At 38.5% G+C, this 24937-nt stretch overlaps 1 protein-coding gene across 8 annotated transcripts in view; it reads right to left on the minus strand.

Moving 5' to 3' along the window:
- Positions 1–24937, minus strand: part of nme7 (NME/NM23 family member 7) — a 104757-nt gene that overhangs the window by 14794 nt on the left and 65026 nt on the right. For 7 of the 8 annotated variants that reach the window (XM_052015070.1, XM_052015069.1, XM_052015074.1 and 4 more), the window contains 2 exons: positions 17279–17347; positions 15483–15584 (listed from right to left, as the gene is read on the minus strand). In XM_052015070.1, the coding sequence (XP_051871030.1) occupies positions 15483–15584; positions 17279–17347 (171 nt within the window). Of the gene's footprint in view, positions 1–8111; positions 8472–15482; positions 15585–17278; positions 17348–24937 lie in introns of those variants that run through there. The other variant, XM_052015071.1, reaches the window with a different exon arrangement.

Here is a 24937-nt window from a genome sequence, read left to right on the forward strand (position 1 = left end):
GTTTAGTTAATTTGGTAAGTGCAAAAGGGAGTGAAGCTCCTAAAATAGAAACTAATGAAAATCCAAGTACTGATTGGTGCTCAAGGTGTACCCATTTGGGGGCACTGAATTACATCTGAATCTTGTACCCAAAAAAATTAAATATCTGATATTAATTGCCCAATAATATAATCTAAAGTTAGGCAGGTCCATACCACCATCCTTTTTTAGTTTTTGTAAATATTTCTTACTTAACCTTGGGTTTTTATTCTGCCAAATATATGAAAGAATTTTAGAATCAATAGTGTCAAAAAGAGATTTCAGGCCGAAAGTTGGAATCGCTTGAAATAAATATAAAAATTTTGGTAAAATATTCATCTTAACTGCATTAATTCAGCCTACCAATGATAAAGACAGTGGGGACCATTTAGTAAATAATTGTTTAACATGGTCAATTAAAGGCAATAGATTAGCTTTAAATAAGTCCTTATGTTTCTTGGTAATTTTAACACTTAAATACATAAAATAGTCAGTTATCAATCTAAAAGGTAATTGCCTGTAAATTGGGGTTTGCATATTTAATGGAAAAAGTTCGCTCTTATTAAGATCCAATCTATAGCCAGAAAAAACACTAAACTGATCTAGTAGTGATAGTACTGTGGGGATAGATTCCTCCGGATTAGAAATATAAAGTAACAGGTCATATAAACAGCTGACAGCACTGGATACAGTAGCTATAAGACTAGATAACCTCTCAGCTGTAGTACTGGAGACCCATACTCCAGAACTAGCTGCACCTCTAGCCAAGCTGTTCCAGTACATTTATAACACTGGCATCCAACTGACAGTGGGGAAAATTGTCCACATCCCATTCACAAAAAGCAGGACAAATACAATCTAGCAAATTGCTGTCCAATCAGTCCATTCTCAATCATCCACAAAATGATGGAAGGTGTTGGCAGTTCTATGAATAAGCTACTCACTGATGCCCAATTTGGGTTTCATCAGGCCTACTTGGCTCCAGACATCATCATGGCTTTGGCCAAAAAATGGACCAAGGAACTGAAATCCAGAGGTTAGGCAAGGCAAGACAAGAGTGACTCGCCTGTACAAGGTAGAAATTCACTGGAGTTTTGCATCAGGAAAACTGAAGTCTTTCTTTTCTTTTCCAATCTTTTTATTAATTTTCATATTAATAAACATAATAGTAAATATACACATGATACAAAGAGATCGGGATTACAATAATAACAGTTAATGTATACAAACACAGAGTAAAATGTGTAATCTGAACCTCCCAGTCTCTTGATAATTGAGCATGAAAAAGATTTTAAAAGAAATTTGATTATATGAAAAAAAATGCCAAATCAAAAAAAAACAAACCAAATAGTAATAATAAACAAAAACTAAACAAAAGCTGGGCTGTCGTATTTCATTGGTTAAAAGCATTATTATGTCATTAACTCTGCTCCTCTATATTCGAAGAGAAAGTTATTGAAAAGGATTTGGAAAAGGTCAGCTTACATCATATGAAAATGGCTCCAAGTTTCTTCAAATTTAACCAAAGGATCAATAGTACCACTCCTAATTTTTTCTAAGTTTAAACATGTTATAGTTTGGGAAAACCATTGGAATGTAGGAGGGGGTTTAGGATCTTTCCATTTAAATAGAATGGATCTCCTGGCCACTGAAGTCAATAGGAATCAAAGGAAAAGTACTCCCATGGGTGGAGTCACACCTCACACAAGGGAAGATGGCTGCAGTTCTTGAAGGTCAATAATCCCAGCCCCAAAACTGGAGTTCCTCAGGACAGTTTCTTAGGTCCAACCATCTTCAGCTGCTACATCAATGAGCCTCTTTCCATCTTTAGTGGTGATATCCAATAATGTTCAGTTCTATTTGCAACACTCAGTACATGAAACTGCCCACGTCAGCATGTAGTAAGCCCTACACCACATTCAGGCATGTGTTGATAAGTGGCAAGTAACATTTGCACCACATAAAGGTCAAGCAATGGCTGTCCCCAACAAGAGAGAGTCTAACCGCCCACCACTGGCATTCAATCTCATTACCATTGCTTGGTCGATCATCATCAATATCCAGGGTATCACTATTGACCAGAAGCTCAATCAGTCTGGTCGCATTTTTGTGGGTACAAAAATAGAGGCTGGATATACTGTGGTGAGTGACTCATTTCCTGACCCCACCAAGGTCTTTCCATCATCTATTTCGGGCACATATCAGGAGCACGTTGGAATATTCTCCACTTACCCAGATGAGTGCAGTTCCAAATATTTGCAAAAAGCTTGACACCATCCAGGACAAAGCACTCTCTGTTTGAGTGGCACACCGTCAACCATTCTCTTCCCCACCAGCACATAATGGCTGCAGTGTGTACCATCTACCAAATGCACTGCAGTTACCCACCCAGGCTCCGCTCAAACCAATGACCTCCACTACTAAGAAGCACAAAAGTGTAGCAGATGCATGGAAACACCACCACCTGCAGGTTCCCCTTCACATCATGCACAGTACTGACTTGGAAATATATCACCACTCCTTCATTGTTGCTGGGTCTAACTACCCTGCCCAGTTATTACAGCTGCTGCCTCATAGCTTCAGTGACCCATATTCAATCCTGATTTGTAGTGCTGTCTATATGGAGTTTGGATATTCTCTCAATGACTGCATGGATTTCCTCCTATACCCCAAAGATATGCAGATCGGTAAGGTGAGATGGCCGGTGTAAATTGTCTCTATAGGTGATTGGTAGAATCTGAGGGGGGGATTTGATGGAAGTGTGGGAGAATGAAATGGGCTCAGAGTAAATAGTTGCCTGATAGTTGGCGTGTGCTGTCATCCTTTAGGACAGCAGCACAGTGGTAGTATCTTCACCAGAAGATCAGCTACTGTTCAAGAAGGTGGGTCACCACCAGCTCCTCGACAACAATTAGGTATGGGCTATCATTGCTGGCCTTGCTAGTGATGCCCAGTTCCTGAAAACATTGAGCAGGTAAAGCTGGATGGTAATGGGAGCAGAGCCTGCAGATAGAGAAGACAACTAAAATGTGTATTTTAAATAGAAGTGGCATGCCAATAGAATGTGGCTGACATTTAATTTTTCCACTTAAACAAATAAAAGTAGAACATGAATGGAGCAGTAGGAATACACTTAAAATGTATTAGAGGACAAGAGAAAACTTTAACATATAGAATTTACTACCAATACAGAAAATCAAGGTGACTGAGAAATGTTAAATTCAACTACGTAGCAAATATATGTTGCAAAAAATAACTGACATTACTGGGTTTGGCATTGGTTCAGCTTGTTTAAATTCCCACTGGGTACTCTGACGGATAACCCCTGTTATTCATAACTGGGTTAAGGAACGTACAACCTCTAGGAATAACTTTGTTTTGGAAATACCTAGTTATTAGTTTGAATATTCTCTGGCTGGAATTTTAATTGATGACAGTAAAGCTTCCCTTTAGACAAAGGAAGCAATTAAGCCTTTTAGCCTTAAGTATAGAATCAGATGTACTATACACAGGAAACACAACTTAATATAGCATTCAGTAACACCCCTATTGTCATAAATTGTTGACAATGGACCGGAAAGGTTACACACACACAATATTCTTGTACACAAGGCCATCAGTCTGTTTCAAATACTGACCACAGGATTTTTAACTTGTATTATATGTTAGCTTATATGTTAACTGAGGACAAAACAAAGCTGAAGTTATATTTTCATTTCCTTTTTTTTTTCCAAATCTGAAATATTTTCATAGGATAAAGTGTTGGAAGGCATATCCATGAACTTTACAAGGGAAAGCAAATTCCATGCCCAACAAATTTTCATGCTTTTCCTCATGATCACAGAGGCGAGTTTGATTGTGGGGAGGCATGGTTATTGCACCTGTATTCTCAGCAAGAGATCCTCACCATTTTGATCAAAATAAACAGAATGCTGGAAGAACTCAGTGGGTCAAAGAACATCTGTGGAGACATGCATCCTTTGCCTCCACAGAGGCTGCTTGACTCACTGAGTTCTTCCGGTGTTCTGTTTTTTTTAATTCCCATTTCCAGAATCTGTGGTTTCTTTTGTCTTCAATCAATTTTGATAGTTGCTGCTCATCTGGAAAATGCCTCTGAGCAACATAGGCACATTCACAGACAACCTGTTTGGGGTGAGGTGGGTATCTGGTAACCTCCCACTGAAGCTATTAAAGCATAAAGAAAAAGGCATAGGAAAAGTAGCAGCAATGCAGCTCATCATTCAGCTTTTCTACAGATCACATACTATTTGATCTGCAATTAGTGATTTTTGGTTAATGTTCTATGTAGATTTCTACAAGAATGGCAAGAGTCATTATCAACTGGTAAATGTCAACTGATAAATTATAACTGCAAACATAAAAAGAGTAAAAATACAGCTTTAGTTCAAAGATGTCAGACTGGTTTAGAACTAATTATTGCAGCAGTTACATGAAACAATAAAATTCTTTGTTGGATAAAGTACTAGGAAGAAAAGTCTTAAAATATTAAATTCTTGGGTTTTTAAAAGGAATCTGTTAATTGAAATTAAAATGAGCATTCTTATACTTGGAAATAGTGAAGTTTTAAGGAGAAGTATGTTGGCAAAAATAACTTAGCTAACGCAAACCTAACACGGACTGCTAAAAATTCTGCTCAGGTTTCCACGCAGCATGAGAAAGAAAGGGAGAAAGTGATGAATGAATGACCTGTACAACAATTATCTCTAATAGGGAGCTTCTACTCATCAGATGAAACGTGTGAATAATCGAATCATTCACATGGTTAATCTAAATCCCAATTAAGATTCTGCTTTGATGCTCACTAGATCTCCCTTTAAGTTGTTAGCAATGTACAACCGCATATTGGTAACAGGAAATATGCAAACTGCAATTTAGTAATTTACAAAAGTTACAGTCAATGCCACATAGAATTTTTCTTTTAACATAATCCACAATTTATTTTTTCATCTGTCTCAAGTTTTATTCTAAAACCCTGAAAATAGATCTGATTGCACATTAGTTAACTTTTGTTTCACCTGTCTCTATCTTTGTGATGATAGATGGAAGAATATTGTTGACCATGCCTACAGAAAACAGTAGAGATAGGTTCAAGGAAAGAACAATAGGAAGTAAGCAGCACAAGGGTCATCAAGAAGGATACAAAAATGGAGAGAATCAAGCTAGATGTCAGAAATTAAGAAGGAGTGTAATCTGTAAATATTTGGAATGATTTCACTGGAGCAGATTAAGATAAATTGATATTCAAGAGATGTTTTCAACATAGAAGGCCTTTGAAAGGACAGATGACTATATTCTTCTGTTGACAAGAATGAGAAGAGGTTATTAATTTATCACTAAGAAAGTGGGCAGAGATCCTAGGAGATATGGATGCACAGTTATTAAGAGCATGATTGCTTTACCACAGTGAATGGTTGACAATTTATAAAGGGAAGGTACATTTTTCACAAAAGGTACAAGTGTTTTCACAACATTTCAAAGAATAGGTTAAGAAAAATCAAGAAAGAAACAAGGTCAAAGGAACTGAGTTTTTAAAACTGTAAAATGTCTCAATGTGGCAGAACTAACAAAATTACTTATCTACTAATATAATTTTTTCAATATTTAATCATTTCTGTGGCAGTTAACTTTATGAAAACTTCTAAATGGTGCTTGCAGCTACAAAGAAAAAAATGCAATGGCTAATGCACAATTACATTGTTAAATAGCAGTAAGGATTACTTGTTGCAGCAACTGGAGTTGTTTATAAGGCCTATAATTCATGGTGTAGACTGTAACATCATGCTGCTTTCTAACTTCCAGACAGCCATCCTATACTGTATATGTTTTCTTTTTGTATAGGAGGTCTGATTTAATTGAACATTGCCTCAGTTGAATAATAGAGGTTTAATCAACTTATGACGACATTCTACAAACAGCGTACGGGCCAACAAAGCAAACAGATCTGCTCATTTTCTGAAATCTGTGTTTAAAATTAAATGTATGTTAACTTTTTACATCCTGAAGTAATTATCTCTTTCTTGGGAAAATAGCAATTTTGAAAAAGCTACAGTAAAGTCACCGATATAGATGTGTTGAGTGGGATCTGCTGCCCACATTGGACCCTTGGATTCCCCATAGCCACATATCCTCTGCTTGTTGAAAGTGAACTGGACCCGATTGGTGAGCATTTGTTGCACAATACAATCAAGTCACTTGTACAGGCTGGAGAAGCCCCACTCATTAATCTCAAGAACACAAATAGAAACAGGAGTTTAGCATTCATCCCCTCATGCCTGCTCCACCTTTCAGGAAAATCATGGCTGAACTTTTATGTTGCTTTGCTGAACTAACCAATATCCTTTGTTGCCCTTAATATCTAGAAATCCATTGACCTCTGTCTTGAATATTCAGCCAGAGCAATCATGGCACTCTTGGGTGGAGAATTTTAATGGTTTACTACTTTCTGGGTGAAGAAATTTGTTCTCTTGAATGGCTGACTCATTACTTTGAGACTGACAACCCAGGTTCTACAGACTGCAGCTGCAGGAACATTAACTCCACTTTACCCTGTCAGCATGTATAAGAATTTTAATATGTTTCATCTCTCATTCTTCCAAACTCAAGCGCATAGATCCAGCCACATATTCTTGAGAGAAACCAGTCATCCCAGGAATCAATCTGGTGAACCCTCGATCACTCCTACTATATCCTTCATTAGTTAGGGAGACCAGACTCTGTACACATTATTCCATCTACAGTCTCACCAGGGCCCCTTTGCTAATTGGAGAAAGAAGTCTGTGTTTGTACTCAAATGCACTCATAATAAAAAGGGCCAACATATCACTTGTCTTCCTAATTGCTTGCTGTAGCTGCATACTAACGTTAAATGACTCAAGTACAAGGACGCCCAGGTCTCTTTGAACTCCAACACCTTTTAATCGCTCACCATTTAAAAGTAAACTTCTTTTCCCCTCTATCAAAGTGGAATAATCTCACATTTTTCCACATCATATTCCATCTGTCTTGTCCTTGCCCATTCACTTAACAAGTGTATACATCTACCAGTGTCTCTCTAAATCGTCCTTGCCTGTCCAACTTAGCTGGCTGATTGTAACCAGGGCTACAAAACTGGAGATGTTGCCCTGGGAAAAGACACTGATACTTACTCACTTGTTCTTCCAGTGAATTTGGAAGGCTTGCAAAAACAGTATAGGTAGAATCTTTCCAGTGCTTTGAGGTGCCTACTATAGGTAATCCAGGTCTCAGAAGCATATAGGGCAGGGATCACTGCTGATCAGTACCCAATGGGTATTGTGCCAGGTTTGATATCTTGATCTTCAAATACCCTTTCCTTCAGTTTACTTCAGCTGGTGAATTCATTATTGAAGTCTGCCTTTGCCAAGAGGTGATTGCTGAGAAATGAAGTGATCGACATTTTCCCAGGTCCTTTTGTCAGAAGGCAGTGTGGTGCTCCAGGGGCAGATTGATAGAGGACCTTTGTTTTGTTGAGCAGAAGCTCCATCCTCTTAGTGAACAAGTTGAAGATGACTTGAAGATGGGTGTCTGAGGACAGGCAAACACAAGTATCCTCCGCACACCGCAACTCAACTCCAGAGGTTCGGGTGACCTTGGTTCTGGAGACTGGTTGCCCTTGGTTGAAAAGTTTCTTTTACCACATTACAATTTGAAGGAAAATACACGGAGGTACACCTGCCTCTACATATGACTTCGCTAAACCCTTTGGCTCCTTCAGTCATGATGGACTGTGCAACACACTCATTTGGCACAAGTTTGACAAATTCTTCTTAACTTCACATTTACTGCTTTGCAGCATGCAAACCATGATCCCATCTAATGGCTCTACAACAGATCAGAGTATCTTCAGACTAATCTTTATTTCTGCCTCCAACTTTTAAAGACACTTTTTGATATTTTATAACAATTGGATTATTGAACAGAATGGCACAATAGAATTCAAATATTTAGTAACAAGATAAGAATTTCTACCACTGATGGAAACAAATTACAGATGCTACCTTAATAAATACGGTCTAATAACAAAATGGAAGTAACTCATGTACATTTTGCATTTAATTAAATTAAGATTTATATAGTTAGCTTTTATCAGTTAAAAAAAATCAATATTGTAGAGACTATTTTATAAATAGAGACTATTTTATGAATAAAATATTTTATTACTGAATCTATTACCAGATGCTGCTATTGAAAGACACGTTTCATAAAGATAGTGGAACAGACAATTCAGGAAATGAAGGTGCAAAACTGGAAAGTTAGAAGTAAATAAGGCTGTTTTCAGAATTGCTGTTGCTATATAGTTGTTGTGCTTGATGCTTTATCTTCTGGTCAGGAGATCACATCTGTCTCTGACTCACGCTGTGAAGCGCCAAGCATAGACATGTCGAGTTTCTGCAGTCCAGAAGTGGACCACTACACTGTTGAAGAAAATCTGACCCTTTGTCTCAAATTCCTTATTATTTGAGTCACATTACAATTTTGACATGAAGGTCAGTACAAAGCTTTATTTATCTATTGTGCCTCATGAGGAAATGTATGCTCAGCAAATAAGTAAAGGAAACCAAGGAAACTGAGTCATAAGGCCTAGTGTTTACTTTTCGTTTTTTGTCATCATATTCCAAACCACTGAAACTGTTTATATTAACACATTTGGATGTTAAGTAATTTAAATAATCTGAAGAAATGACAATGTTTACAGTGGCACATTTTTGGATAATTTATTCCACAAAATGCTAGAATAATGCACTTATAAAAGTTTGTACAAAATTAATAAAAATTGTATTTGCCAAAACTTCTGCTGCCATTATGCAGAATTAACTCCCAGTATTATTCATTGTTGCTTCTGTTAATTATTACTCTTCAAATAAAGCACAATCACACTCAAAAACAAGCAGTAGCTAACTGAGCAAAACTAATTAGAGATTATAAAAATGTATGTGAGAGATTAGGTTTCTGCTAACACTTTCTTCTGGCATCAATGGCTATTGCCATTTTGATTGTTTGCATATGCAAAGGAGGGCCTAATAGGAGTCAGGTTTTTGCTTATTACATCCAAAGATACTAATGCCAGATACTAAGGCAGCATATCAGATGCCTAGATAAGTCTGGGGGCATCCTGCCCCACAACCCCAAGTCAAATGTTTTAAAGACCCCTGTTTGATTTTATTACTTTTTATGATCTGTCCTTTCATAGAATCGTACAGCACAGAAGTGGGCCCTTCAGCCCACTATGTCCATGCCAAACTTTTTGCCTGTTTATACTAATTCCATTTGCCAGCATCAGGACTATATCCTTCTATGCCTTGCCTATTGAAATGTCTGTCTAAGTGCCACTGAAACCTAGTAATTGTGTCTGATTTCACCACCTCTTCTGGTATTAGAACAGCCACCTTGGTTACAGAGTACTAAAAATTCAGCACATGCATTTCTCATGATACCCACATCAGGCTCCTGGATCTCACTGTAATCCTCCTCCTCCTCCTCCTCCATTGCTCATTAGAAATAATGTAGAAGGGAAGTAAAGTTCTAAAATATTTTGCCATCATTGACCCCTAACAAATTTCCCAGCTTCTGTGGGAGCTGTCAAGAGAGCCTCCATATGGTAAACATAACCTTAGGTATTTCTGGATGTGATCAAAAATGCAGCCAGAACCCATCATATTCTAAATCTAAGATGATTAATTTTCCAGTTTGATATCATAGCTTGAAAAAAGTTTTATAGGGGAAAAAGATTTGGCAAGAGTACTGGATTATTTCAGAGTAATGTTGCATGATATTGAGCAGCTCGGTGTTTTTCACTTTAATTTGGGATACATTGCCTCTTCAAAACAACATTCTTGGTCTTTGTTTATTGCAAGAAAATTATTCACCACACAATTGGTCATTTTTGATAACAGGGAATTCTTTTGGACTTCAAATATCCATGTCTACTGTTACAGCAATATTGTCCAAGTACTGACTTTTCAAGGCAATAATTGTTAGCTTGCAAAAGGTGGGAGTAGAATGGGCAATTGTTATTGCAATTAACAATGTTTTATGCTGCACAGTAACAGCATCACATGCTTGGATGATTGTAAATTCTAATTTCTAAGTAAATAAACTTTTAATTTACAAAGAACAATTGTTAGAGAAACTCATTTTGCTATTCACAGAACAACATTTGAAACATTGGGAAATTGCACTCTGCATTTCTAGTGTAGCACGTGCATTTTCATATAATGTTTTGGATTGCCATGCATGTTTTCTTGCACGTTTGATGACTTTACAGTATGATGAAACTACATACTTTGTCTCCTAAGCAGTCTTTTGTACTCTTCCTTGAGCATTTACTTTGAGAGTTATCAAAGGAAACAGTTGGAGTAGAAGTCATAGTTGTTTGGACAGAAGGGGCCAAGTTCTTCTTTGAACTCAGAGTAATGGTTATATATTTGGAAAAAAGAGAAGAAAATTGTGAGCAATATCAACTAACGTGAGAATCAGGGTGGGGAAGCAAGAATGGGGTTTAGTGTCATGGAAGGAGGTTGTTAAAATCATCTTCATTAAGACCATAAGACATAGGAGCAGAATTAGACCATTCAGCCCACCAAGTCTGGCCCACCATTCGATCATGGCTGATTTATTTTTTCCCTCTCAACCCAAATCTCCTGCCTTCTCCCTGTCACCTTTGACACCCTTACTAATCAAGAACCTATCAACCTCCACTTTAAATATACCCAATGACTTGGCCTCCACAGCCATCTGTGGCAATGAATTCCACAGATTCACCACCCTCTGGCTAAAGAAATTCCTTCTCATCACTGTTCTAAAGGGCCGTCCTTTTATTCTGAGGCTGTGCCCTCTGGTCCTAGACTCTCCCACTACTGGAAACATCCTCTCCACATCCACTCTATCCAGGCCTCTCAATATTCAGCACATCCTTCCCTAGATATGGGGCCCAAAACTGCTCACAATACTCCAAATGTGGTCTGACCAACACCTTATAATGCCTCAGCATTACATCCTTGCTTTTATATTCTAGTCCTTTCGAAGTGAATGCTAACATTGCATTTGCCTTTCCTACTACTGACTCGACCTGCAAGTTAACCTTTAGGGAATCCTGCAATAGGACTCCCAAGTCCCTTTGCACCTCCGGTTTCTGAATTCTCTCCCCATTAAGAAAATCGTCTACGCCTTTATTCCTTCTACCGAAGTGCATAACCATACACTTCCCTATGCTGTATTCCATCTGCTACTTTGCTCATTCTCCCAACCTGTCCAAGTCCTTCTGCAGACTCCCTTCTTCCTCAACACTACCTGTCCCTCCACCTATCTTTGTATCATCCACAAACCTGGCCACAAAGCTATCAATTCCATCATCCAGATCATTAACATATAACATGAAAAGTAGCAGACCCAAGACTGACCTCTGCGGAACACGATGTCACTGGCAACCAACCAGAAAAGGCCCCCTTTATTCCCACTCTTTGCCTTCTGCCAGTCAGCCAATCTTCTATCCATGCCAGTACCTTTCCTGTAATACCATGAGCTCCTATCTTGTTTAGCAGCCTCATGTTTGGCGCCTTGTCGAAGGCCTTCTGAAAATCCAAGTAAACAACATCCACTGACTCTTTGTCTATCCTGCTTGTTACCTCCCCAAAGGATTCCAACAAATTTGTCAGGCAAAATCTCCCCTTAAGGAATCCACGCTGACTTCAGCCTATTTTGTCACAGAGCAGAAGAGGGAAATTAAAATTACTAAAAGGTTTGGAGCATTAGGAAGGGGAGAATTTAGATATCTGGACTAGAAGGGATGGAAGTGGCACAGATGATACTTGTGGATCTCTTTTCTCCCTGAAGTAAGGGCAGCATGGAAAGATAAAGTGGCAGAAAAAAAATCATTGGGGTTCAAATCTGATCATTTACAATGTTTACTTCAGCAATGTGCAATAGAAAATGCATCTTCAGCATCACACAAACAGCAACTAATACCATCCCCCTTTATGCTCTTTATTTAAATAGTAACGTGCAGCAGTAGATCCTAACCCTAACTAAAGAACCATTTTTATTCTAAGACAAATATTTTTGTTTATTGTGATCTCATTTACATATGTGATGCATAATACTGAGATGTAATTAATTTGTTAATTTTTCCAACATTTTCTGCACAATAATAGACTTCAATCCTAACCAAGTGATCTATGGTGGAGGAAGAAGTCATCTGGAGAAGATAACTAACAACACATTTCAGAAAGCTGCTTGCCTTGATCCAAGAAACTCTATGGCTTTTTTTTGGCAAAAGTATTGCAACTGTTATAGAGATGCCAGAATGTAGGACATACATCAGATACAACAGCATTATATCCATTCTAAGATGCATCTTCTCAAAGCCTCCTTGATATTCCAACCAATTCTTGGGAATTCTTTGCTCATGACTACTCAGAGTGGAGTAGCAGCATTCTGGCTGGTATGGAGAAGTCCATGCATCAAAGGCACAGAAAAGTGCTGCAGAAGTAGCAGGAGCACATTGTCTCACAAACAACCCAGCCATCCCATTAGGCACTTCTTTCCCTATTGGCCTCAATCACTTCAAAGCCTACGGATCCCCAGAATGAAAGAAAGTCATCCAATACTAACAGACTGTATAATGAGATATATACCTACCTCAATAATTATATTAGAATTGCACCAGACTGAAGCCTATAGCAAATAGGAGTAAGTTATCTATATGACTTGAAAAGCAGTTAAAACTATAAACATAATTAAGTATATAGGCTAAAACTTTACAAATGATTATCTAAAAGATATTACAGAGGGCTTGGAGAGGTTGTAGAAAATTTACTCAAATGGTACCAAGGATGAGAAGCCTCATTTATATGGAGAGACAATAGAAACTGGTACATTCTCCCTTCACAAGAATAAGACAATATTATACTCAAAATCATGAAATATTTAATTAAAAGGTGGTTTCGAGTGAAAACAGCACCAAGTTAAAGTGAAAGGTAAGTGAACAAAACATTACATGATTGTAATTTTCATGCTGAGAATTGCTAGGATTTGGAATAGATATAAAAATATAGAGGAAGCAGATTCAACTACAAGTTTCAAAAGAATTAAATATTTGTACAGAAAAAATGATACTGCTTTTGGGAAAAAGCATGGATGTGGTATTAATTGGAAAGGTCCACTAAAGAGTTGGTATGGACATGATTGTCTAAAGAACATTCTTCTGAACTATATCATTATATAATTTCATAATAGGAAACATCCAAGAGCACACCAAAATAGAAGACAGCCAACCAGGCATAGCCTGCCAATGAAACCTTCTAAATGACGTCTCAAATTAAGTATCTTGGAGGCAACATTTCAGAAATGAAATATAGAAGGACTCCACCTTCCTCTCAAGAACAGTGTGCCGTATTATAAATTTGTTTTACTGCATATATATCTGCAAAAAGTCTTTCTTATTATCATTATTGCCTACTCACAAGTTTCCACGTCAGTGCAATTCTTAAGCTGACCTTGGTACCTCATTGTGGTGATCGACAGAATACATGACAAGAGGAATGCTTCACTGTATTATCAAAACTTTCTTTTGATCAAGGTGCCCTTCAATTCAACAGATCAATGCCCTGAAGGGATTCTTCACCAGGCTTTGTGGCCACTAAAGGCACATTAGGCAGTCAAGTCTTGTATGAACATCTGGACAAACAACATCTTGATGGGGGTGGGTGCTTGTTATAAATGTAACATAGCCCATCATTTGGAGGAATCATAACAAAGTGCACTTTAGCCACACAATTTGTGGATGATATAAAGTCCTGAATATGTATGTCCACTGAATAACAAGAGGCCTGACAGACATTATCAATTATATCTCCAGGCTTGGAAATGTTGGCCTAATGCTCTCAGGAAATTGCTTCCCTGTGTTCTCAATAAATGGTCCACCAACTTTTGAAGCTCTACAGTCAAAGCATCTCATTGGTCTAAAGGTCTCACTCAGGGAGCATGGATGCAGATGCGACTTGATGAAGGGTCGTTGACCTGATAATGTTAACTTTGCTTCTCTCTCCGCACATGTTGCCTCTAATTAGCGAGGTTGGTTACTAGTAATTGCATCATGCACACAGGGAAATAAACTAACAGCAGACCTTGAAATCTGGATTGAAGTAGCATTAAATAGCATTGATCAAATTCTGGCAATAAACTCCATTATTGTTACTAAGTATGAAGCAATTTTGGCAAAAGAAAAGATGGAATGCATGTGAACAAACAGCCAAGACCTTCATGGAATGAAATGCCTTACAATACAAACATGTTATTACAAATCATTCCATATGTTCTGTTCTGGTATATGTACCTTGATCTATAATACATTAAATATTCCAAAATTTTGTTTTCATTCATTTCATTCTTCTGCACTACGCTTTTGATCTCCATATTGCCATAACATGGACTTCGTCCTGGTGACACTCTGTATTATCCTGAGGTGTTATAGTTTATATAAGCAAGTTGTATGTGCAATAACACATACAAAACCACACCTAATCACTCTACAGGATTTCGAAATACCAACATAACTGTTTAATCACCATCATGTTCATTTCTGCCACTTTCTGAAAAGGTAGACTACACTCTCTGGTACTTATTGAGTTTCCGTTTATATGGTACACTTTGTAATGAGCCACTTGAAGCATATAAGAGCGCTATGAATGAATACATTTTTTAGTTCCCTCTTCTTGTTCTCTTGGAAAGTTCTTTGACAGTGTTCTGAGTTTGTCCAGAAAGCTGAAGTTAGTAAAATGATCAGCCACTTTATAGCAGCTTCATTTTGTCAAATCTTTTAAATCATAATGGTAAAGGCTTTTAGATAGGCACTAAAATTGCAGGGAATGGAGGGATATGTATCATGTGCAGGCAGAGCGGATTAGTTTAATTTGGCATCATGTTCGGCACAGACATCGTGGGCCGAAGGGCCTGTTTCAGTGCTGTACTGTTCTATGTTCTATGCTCTTTTGATTGTGTTCCAAGCAGATTATACTAAACAAAATCCAATTAAAATTAATCAGCAGTAAAAATTCAATCTTTACTAGAAAGGTAATTTTATAAATCAGATATATGCTTCTCAAGAAAAAATAAGGTAGATGGCTTTATTGTAATAGGTGTTTGATTGAAGCACTCTAGATGTTTGACCTTCTCCTTCAAATTAAACTTGAATATGCTCAAGCCACTAATCATAGCTGCAAGAACAATGTTGATCTTTATGGAACTGAACACCCATTGAAAAAATGGAGGAGATTTGTAACAATCTATTACTATGGGACAAATAATATATGCATACAAGATTTGCTATTAAAAATGTGATTCTGAACTTATCTAAAAAGCAGAAATACTTCAGAAATTGGCAATATACAATAACTTACAGCAACTTTTGAAACTCAACCATAACTTACAGGGTCTGATGGTCCACAGCATTCTCTAAATGACTTTTGAACCTCCTTCCCCTGCAATTCCAAGGCAAGGCAAGGTCCTGAACATAGTTCCATTACCATACTCTGTAGAAGGTAAATCAAATCATTAGTGAGGAAAGCTATAGTTTCTTCTAACCTCTCCTCAACCTAAAAATTACTTTACAGATATTTTTACATTTTAGCATAGTCTTTAGATGGAAAACTAAGCAATTATCAACTGTTAATTTCTAATTTAAGGACACATTCAAAAACTTTTTTTGTATGTCCTCTGGACCCACTAATATCAGCCAGTAAAGCCAGGGACTAACACCTTGCCAACAGTAAAAATTGTAATTGTTTTTTTAATAACATTTGATGTCTCTGATGGAGAAAACTGACAGATTTGGCATCAGTAAGTCCCAGACTCAAGAGTCATACAAGCATGGAAACAGGTCCTTTGGCCCAAATGGTCTCGGCCAACTGTGCCCAATGAGCTAGTCCCATCTGCCCACGTTTGGCCCACAGCCTTCTAAACCTCTCCTATCCATGTACTTATCTAGATGTCTTTTAAATGTTGCTAATGTGCCCACCTCAACCACCATTTCTGGCAGCCCATTCCAAGTATGCACCACCTTTTGTGTGAAGAAGTTGCCCCTGATGTCCCTTTTAAATCTCTCACCTCTGATCTTAAACCTATGCCCTCTTGTTTTTGGGACCTTCTCCCTGAGAAAAAGACTATGTGCTTTCACAGTCTATGCCCCTCAAGATCTTATATACCTCTATCAGGTCACCCCTCAACCTCTTACGTTCCAGGGAATAAAGTCCTAGCCTACACAACCTCTCCTTGTAACTCAGGCCCCCAAGTCCAGACAACATCCTGGTAAATCTTTTCTGCACTCTTTCTAGTTTAATAACATTTTTCCTATAACAGAGTGACCAAAACTGCTACACGATACTCCAAATGCGGCCTCACCAATGTGTTATACAAGTGCAACATAACTTCCCAACTCCTATACTCAATGCCCCGACCGATGAAGGCCAGCGTGCCAAACACCTTCTTCACTACCCTATCTACCTGTATGCCACTTTCAGTGAACTTTGCACTTGCACTCCTAGGTTGCTGTGTTCCATAACACTCCCCAGGGCCCTACCATTCACTGTATAAGTTCTACTCTGGTTTGATCTCCCAAGATGCATAACCTCATATTTATCTGGATTGAAAGCCATTTGCCAACCCTCAGCCCACATACCTAGCTGATCAAGATACCCCTTTAATTTTTTTTATAATTTCTGAGTTTAACAGTGTACAAGAAGTTGTCCAGTAGTTACAGCAAACTGTTGAACTGCAGGTGAGAGAGCAAGATCTGGCTTTTTCAAGCTGGCAACTTTGGACACCAAGCAAATTGTGGATCCTAATAGCGACCCTGACTGAAATTAATTGACACAGCCCTACCAACTGGCTGGACTCAAGACACTGTAATCTATATTCCTTAGATGCACATGGTGACCAGACAGGTAATAAACCATTCTCTTAAATATGTAGGTTTGAAAGTTAGTGGATGTTTAAAATGAATTACAGCTGAAAATACAATCAAAGGATTTTATTTTCATTTTTTCTGTGTGCATTTCTCATGACAATTACCAAAGTAGGATACATTGTTTATATAGTCCAGGAATCATTTCATTATCCATTGTCAAAATTAGTTAACTTGTACATTTTGTGTTCTGCATTAAGTTCCTCCCACCCTCACTGCTTATTTTTAATGTTCTTCATCCGCCTTTACCTACAACCTACTTACATTGTATTCAGCAACAACTCCTTTGTATACTTCTAAGAACTCCTCTGCATTGGCTCGTTCTACATTAAACTGTGGGTAGAAGAAAAAAAAAGTAAACAAGAGTTGATTTCCACCACTTTAAAAAGCATTTGAACTTTCTCTTCTATGTACTCAAATTACCTCTTTCTTATGATGATCTAGTTTATATACCACAAGATTCACTTAACTACACAAAAAATAACACTCAACGTTTCCCCCATCTTCAGATGACTCAGCCTCAGCAGGCACTTCCAAGGAAAACTGCTCAACAGGGTCCCTTTTAAGTCAAGTGGATGCAGTCTTTGCAGGCGATGTGAAAGTTTGCTTCTCCAGGAGTTGCCTGTTGCCAGAACATATTATTCCAATGAAAGTGAAAATGAAAATCCTGAATGTACTGTCCAGACATGGACACCACTGCTCATGTTCAGGGTCCTTCACGCATCATGTGGCAGAATTACTTGTATTAAGCTCTACTGGGCAGCAGTATTCCTGCCCTCTTATATAAACGTGAGGCTTCGATCATCTCTAGTAGATATCTCAAGGCACTGAAAGGATACCAAAGACCTCTTCACAAAGTCTTCCAAATCTGCTGGCAGGATAAGCAATGTTAGCATCCTCCCAAGCCAACAGCCTCAGCATTGAGACCGTAGTTACCCTTGGTCAGCTCCTTTAGGCAGGCACATCACTCACATGTATGACACCAGACTCCTGAAGCAGACACACTATTCTGAATTCTGTCATGGTGGGCAAAAGATTCAGGAATATGTGCAAAGCCTCCTTGAAAAAAAACGCAATGTCCTCACTAATTCTTGGGAATCCCTAGCCCATGACCGCTCGAAGAAGGAACATTCATGATGGCACTGATATCCTGCAGTCGACGTAGGGAAACACAGAAGCCCTGTATCAATGGCAGAAGGATTGCACCATCTTACAAATTACCCACATGCCTGTCCCCTCAAACATCACCTGCAGTAGAGTCTGTGGGTCCTTCACTGGCCTCAGCCATTTCAGAATCCAGAGAACTGGAGTAGAAACAGGTTATCCTTAAACCTGAGAGACCAGCTAAAAAGTTAGTGACATGGCAGATATGCAGAGGAATCCAGAATAAAAAAAAGTTTTCATAAACTATATTGCAATTCCCCCATTTTTTGTTCACTATTCATTTTTCATAGCATTTGGGTTCAATGGAGCTTAGAGATTTAATTTCCAGGTAAACGAAATTTGGTGGTGATGAGGAATAGCAAGGTGGAGAAACACCAGGAGTAGTGGTCTATAGGCTTCCCTAACAGTAGCAATATGGTTGGCTGAACTAGTAAACAAGAAATAGTGAAGGACTGTAAGGTAATGTAATATCCATGGGCAGCTTTAATCTTCATACAGACTGGGTAAATTAAAAGGCAACCTTGAGAACAAGTACATGGAGTGAATTGGAGACTGTTTTATAGAGTCATAGAGAATGTAACAGCTGCACATACAGGACATTATGGATGGCTCATCCAGCAAGGTAATATGGGTAGAACTCAGGAATAAGGAAGGTGCAATCACTGTGATGAGGTTATATTATAAGCCTCCTAATGGCCAGCGGAAGCTGGAGGAACAAATTTGTAAGCAAATCATGGAAAGATGCAAAAACAACTGTAGTGGGCAATTTTAACTTCCTTAATATTGACTGGGACTCTGTGCCAGGGGGTCAGAATTTGTTAGGTGCATCCAGAAGGGTTTCTTGAAACAATATGTGAATAGTCCAACCGGAGAAAGGTCCATACCAGACCTTGCACTGGGGAATGAGACTGGTCGGGTGATCAAATTTTCAGTGAGGGAGCATTTTGAGAATAGTGATCATAATTCTGTAGGCTTTAAGATAGATATGGATAAGGATAAGATTGGCCATTGTGTTAAAGGGCTAAAGTAGGGGAAGGCTAATTACAACAGTACTAGGCAGGGACTGGGGAAAGTAGATCGGGAGAGACTTTTTGGGGGCAACTTTAGTCCTGACATAGAGTCTTTTAAAGACCAGCTGGTTAGAGTTCAGGAACAGCATGTTCCTGAAGATGAAAGAAAAGGATGGCAAAGTTCAGGAACCTTGGATGACAAGAGATATTGCAAGTTTAGTCAAAAAGAATAAAGGAAGTGTATGTAACATTTAGGAAGCTGAAATCAGACAAGGACCTTTAGGAATATAAAGGAAGCAGGAAGGACTTGAACAAGGAATTAGGAGGGCTAAAGGGTCCATTAAATATCCTTGGGATTCTCCTTAATCCTACTTGTCAAGGCCTTAAGGGGGTTGACAAGGTAGACGTGATTATTCCCCTGCCTGGGGTGCCTACAACAAAGGGTCATAGCTTTGAGAATACACACTAAAGCAGTTAGGACTCCTGGACAGGATGAATTCCAAGGTACCATGATGGAATATAAAATAAAATGTAAAAAAAATTTAAAAATCAGGATTGGGGCAGAGAGGATCTTGGAGAAGTTTGACTTGGTGGGCTTGGGAAGGGAGAAAAGCAGCAAAGATTGTTGAACAGATGAACTCAATGTTAGTGACAAAGTACTCAATGAGTTCCTTGTGCTCGTTTTTTTTTGAAAGAGTGGGAGGAGAGGGATGCAAGATAACTGTAGTAGATAAGAGAAGCCAAGAACTGTCCTTTCAGCCCAAGATGATTCTCCAATAGAAAGCAGTTTTGGCACAGGAGTGCAAAGCCCTACAGTGCTTAATTTGGTTCCGAAAGATGTAGTGATAAATGGTTAAACCTGCTCACTGCTATTAATTTTCAAGACAATGTCCCTTTGACTTAAAGTCGAAATGAGTCATCAAGTAGTTGTTTTACTTCAAACCATGGCATCAAAGTAAGGCAAAGATATGAAAAGTCATGATGAATGCTGGGCCAGATGCTAATGTTGAAAATTTGAAATTACTGTTGCAAGTGTCTTGAGAATGAGTTTATTCTAGGGCACAGACAAAGTGGTGTTTGTGGAAAGAAAAGGAGGGTGCAAGTTGAGAAGGATACAGAGAAGTGATCAGAGATGGTGTACTGTTATACTGATATGCAGATTCACTTTTTCCAGGGACACAAATCCATGAAGCTAAGGAAGTATTCTGCCTTATATCACAGCAAGCATTGGCATACAAATTGTATTTCACATGAATGGCAGATTTGTCATTGCTGCTCAACTCCAAAATGACATGCCTCATTATACACTGCACGTGGTAAGCATCAAATATAGCAAAAGTATCCTGGTCCAGGGGCTGAAACAATAAAGTGGTGTTATGGAGCAAAAAAACATTACCCGAATGTTGAAAGCTACATTCTTGATGTTAATTGATGTTCAGGGGCATTGTCAATGATGAAAAAGGCTGCTGTCCAGATTAATCTTCATAAGGTACGAAGAGAATGATGAAACAATGGAAGAGCAGTGCTATAACACTTTTCTGTTAGATCACCACAACACTGGAGTATTCTGTTAGAGCCCCAAGTGGTTACTTAAGAAAGACTCGAGTTTAAATTCACCCTTACCATTCTGAGAAGAGTAAGGCAATCTTACTCATCCCTGGAGATGTTCTCCAACAAAGGCCCCACCTCATCTGCATTTAGCATTGCTTAAGAGAGAAGCCACCCTGCTCAATGATTCACTTCAGCTCCTTGGAAATATTTTCGGCCGACATGATTTCTACATCTGCTGCCTCCCCGCAAGACGAATATTACGCAGGTGTGTGTGTTTCTTGAAATATCCAAACCAGCCACTTCATGTTCTTTCAAACCTTGTATAATAATCTCGCTTATTCCTGGATCAAACTCAACAGGGTCATGTCTCTGAATCTGATCTTCTAACCTTTTTCTATTCTCACTACTGTAACATCTCTGCCAGGTGTAACATTTTGAAGCAATCTATAGAGGCCCATTTCCAATACATAACTGAACAGATATATGCACATTCATTTATGACTCAAGATTTCCTCTGTTGTCCTTCTATACTCTATAGGGGTCTACTTCAATTGTTGTATTGTTTCAAAAGTGGTCTGAGTAAATACCGTGGTTAGTTTCAAGGACCGATTATGTCAAGTGGAATCCATTATGTCAAGTGGCTGCGGTCTGTCAACCTAATGGATAGCAATCTTATTGACACAGCTGCACCTGTAATTTCAATTGCCATTTATTACTTATAATATCACTAAAGGTAGACTGGAGACTCTTAAAGTGTCAATATAGGATACAATAGAAAGAGGTTGAAGGCTAGTGCTCATTTGTTACTATTAATGGGTTCCTACTAACTATAACTACTGACCATGTCTCTCTCTGTCTCCAACATCAAAGCGAGCTTTCTGGAAGCAATAAGGAATGTTGCATTGACAACAGTCCCACTGGTGACCGACATGAATTTAATACTTCCAAGATCACTCAAATACAATGGCAGAAGAGCTGGGAATGGTCTCAATGCCTGCAGGTTAATTATGATCCTTCAAGTACCTTTCTACTGGGGCTCAATAACAATTGGGTAATCCTACCAGTTTTAAAAAATTGAGTAAATATTCCCCACCAGTGGCTCCCCCACTTCAAATTCCATGGGTGCTTTCAACTTCTTGGAACAAAACCCTAACTGACCAAACCAAAAGCACAGCAAGGTGAATGCATAAGTCAAGCAGCAATATATCACAGTGTGAAATGAGCCCCCTACACGAAGACTTATTACTACTTGAACAGTATCACGTTGACTGACTACAAAATGTTAACATGACCATCTCAGAGCAGCCCAGTGATTCCTGCAAACCTATCAACCAAGTCTCACTCTCACAGAGCAGAACAAAGTATGAAAGGAAATACATGAACTTTACAAACATTTAGAACTAAAGCACTTGAAACAACTTATTTTGTCAGGCACCAAAAAGCTCAAAAAAATTATAACAAAAGAAACACTTTGCAAATCAAGACATGTACCCTAAAGTGAACTACGTTACAGTGAAAATTCTTAAATTGAATGTTTGCAAATCAAGGATTATTTTTAGCCTTAGCCTAGTCCAAAAGTTTCCTAATAATGAAGGGCACCCTAATAGTAAAGTTGGCAATAAAAAAAACAAAGCATGCCATTAGAGCATGGCAGGTTAACCTCAACTAGTCAAATGATAATCTGTTTTAATCACAGTGAGATAATCTACTGCAAATGCTAGCCAAAAACAAATACTCTATCTGAAAGAGACCACATGTAAACATACCATTCCCAGAAGAAAATGAGAAGGCAAGTAGGCTATTTAAAACTTGTGTTATCACTATTTCTACACATAAATAACCACATTGGTTTATAGCCTGTTATCTGCCAATCTAGATAATGTAAAGGAAGTACACTGCATATCTTTGAATAAGACCTATACTATAGAATGGAGTGCTTTAATTATCAAATCATTAATACACAGTTATGTGCATACAAGAAGTTTTGAGAGTTATGCAAGATAGTCAGGGATAAATGAGAAAGACAGATCCACTTTAAGTTTTGACATTCTGAATACATTGATAAAATGGAAAACAGCAGGAATTAACACACACAATGTCTCTCTGTTGTCCTTACAAAATGTCACATATCACGCTGTCCTTATACTTCTCCAGATCACAGCAACTAAAAACTTAAGATATTGATTCAGTCTAAAGAATTTACTTTGAACTTATTAACAAGTTAAATTAAGGCTACCTAATTTAGAAGCAGGAATAGGCAATTTAGTTCCTCAAATCTCTGCTGTCATGTCAATATCAGAGCTGAGCTGTGACTTAACTCCATGTACCTAACTCCACCCCCCCCCCACCCAATTATTGCTTAATATTTTCTGTTAACAAGGATCTTACCAATTTCAGAATTAAAATTAATAACTGGCCTCGCATCAGTTGTCATTTGTGGAAGAAAGTTCCAAAGTTATACTGTCCTTTGTATGAAGAAGCATTTCTTCACTTTGCTCCTGAAACATCTGCAGCTGGGTTCAATTTTTATACTAGGCTTCTTAGATTGTGCAATTAACACTCAGTATGGACCACAAATGCCATGTTAACAGCAGGGCAATGTCTTGCATTATGCTACATTAAAGGATCATCAATCACTTGGTTTAATGGAAGTTGTGATGGAAATTAGTTCTTTTCCCTGCAAATACAAGTCATGTGCAGAGACCAGGTGAGACCAGAGCTCAAGTTGACCTTTCATGGATACAATAGGTGATTTAATAGAGCACCAAACTTCCATAATCAGGAGCAGGAAGAGGAGGTCCCAAAGATGATGTGCCAAAAGAGTATGAAAATGAAAGGACACAAGAGCTCTGACTAAGTGGGCCAATCCCCAATAGAGTTCTGGGAACCACACTTCTAGCTGCAATGAACCCAAAGGCTAAGGTTGTCTATTTTGGCAATGTCACATGTCTGTCACCTTCTATAGACTGAACCTAGGCTGTTGAGATCATTTATCTTTATTAGTCACATGTACATCGAAACACAGTGTGAAATGTATCTTTTGCTTAGAGTGTTCTGGGGGGCAGCCCACAAGTGTCGCCACGCTTCCGGCGCCAACATAGCATGCCCACAACTTCCTAACCTGTACTTCTTTGGAATGTGGGAGGAAACCCACGCAGTCAAGGGGAGAATGTACAAGCTCCTTACAGACAGCGGCCGGAATTGAACCCAGATTGCTGGCGCTAACCGCTACACTACTGTGCCTGCCCTCTATTATCTCTACACGTGATGGTCTCCATCACTCAGAAGTTCTCAGCAGATTATTATTTACATCAGTGGATAACTTTTGCTTTTTCTCCCCAATTACAGCTCTCCACTGCATTTGAGACATCACAGATGTGCTCTACACAAGAAGTGAATTTGTATGCTTCCCAATGGAGGAGAGCATAGCAAACTTCACAGGCACACAGACTGATCAAGACAGCAGGCTACTTGAAGGTTAGGGAAGTGCTAAAGGTGAACATAGGCCAGTACTGAGTACCAATAAAAAAAAATGGCCAATACAATCAGTACAAATGGGTTAAATTGACAATGTTAGCAATACTACCATACCACTAAGAGATTTAACTTACTTTCACTCCAGGAGAGTGACAGTTTATGTACATGATACATAGAGTAAATCAGCATTTCAAGAACAGCAGACAAAAGGCATCAGTCTCCAAATATACAAATAGGCCATTACAATCAAGGAAAAAATCATTACAGTCAACACGATGTATCCAGGAGGCAGATAAGGGGCACTCATTTTCAAGCTGTCTACTTTGCCCACTTTATTCTGCCATATTGAACACATAGGTAAATCTTAGTAGGGAAAAAAAGCAAGGCTATCCCCCTCGCTTCATTACTGATCTCATGCTTATACTGGTGAGAGCAACTACAATTGCTGGAATGGGGCCGTTACAAGTTCTGCACAGTACGAGATTAACGTTATCAAGAGGTGCTTTTACTATGTAGATCAGTTAGATGATGTCCCAAGATACAGGTTTTATTGCATTCAGCTAAACCCAGCTGCAGCAAGAGGAGGAAGCATAGAACTCGGGCAGCAAACAGCAACAAAGACTCTTTTGAATGTATTATGAGATTGTGGTTTTTTTTTGCTCTGGGATTCACTTGAGGTCCTCATTTCCCTAGTTCCGGGTGCAGCTAGTAAAGGTTCACA

This window comes from Pristis pectinata, chromosome 4, assembly GCF_009764475.1.
Source record: "Pristis pectinata isolate sPriPec2 chromosome 4, sPriPec2.1.pri, whole genome shotgun sequence".
In the NCBI taxonomy this organism is placed as follows: Eukaryota; Metazoa; Chordata; class Chondrichthyes; order Rhinopristiformes; family Pristidae; genus Pristis; species Pristis pectinata.